General features: G+C 65.3%; 1 protein-coding gene across 1 annotated transcript in view; it reads right to left on the bottom strand.

The window, feature by feature from the left end:
- Hoxb9 (homeobox B9) overlaps positions 1-300 on the bottom strand; it is a 4767-nt gene that overhangs the window by 3791 nt on the left and 676 nt on the right. Inside the window, exon 2 of the mRNA XM_010620314.2 lies at positions 135-294. Within this exon, the coding sequence (XP_010618616.1) occupies positions 135-294 (160 nt within the window). The remainder of the gene's footprint in view (positions 1-134; positions 295-300) is intronic.

Raw genomic sequence — 300 nt, 5'->3', positions numbered from 1 at the left:
GCCCGCTCCCGGGCCGCCGCCGCGCTCATTGTCCCGTTTATGGCCCCCGGCCCCCTCCCCCTCCCGGCCGCGGCCGGCTCGGAGCATTTCCTCCTCCTTCTCCTCCTCCTCCGCGTCACTTTTTTATAACTTACTTTGATCCGGCCTTTCTTTGTCCTCGCTTCCTTCGCAAATTTTATTGTCCCCGTAGCCGGGTCTTTGATTAGCCAGCACGGCCTCCCTGCCCGCCGAAGTTTCCAAACTGTACTCGGGCGCGCCGGGCTTGAGCAGCTCCCCGGGCGCGCCCAGCAGCGGCTCCGC

The sequence above is a fragment of the Fukomys damarensis genome, unplaced genomic scaffold, assembly GCF_012274545.1.
Source record: "Fukomys damarensis isolate Sample0158 unplaced genomic scaffold, DMR_v1.0_HiC HiC_scaffold_13, whole genome shotgun sequence".
Taxonomy (NCBI): domain Eukaryota; kingdom Metazoa; phylum Chordata; class Mammalia; order Rodentia; family Bathyergidae; genus Fukomys; species Fukomys damarensis.
The sequence above is the reverse complement of the archived record's forward strand: the minus strand, read 5'-3'. Positions and strand labels throughout refer to the sequence as shown.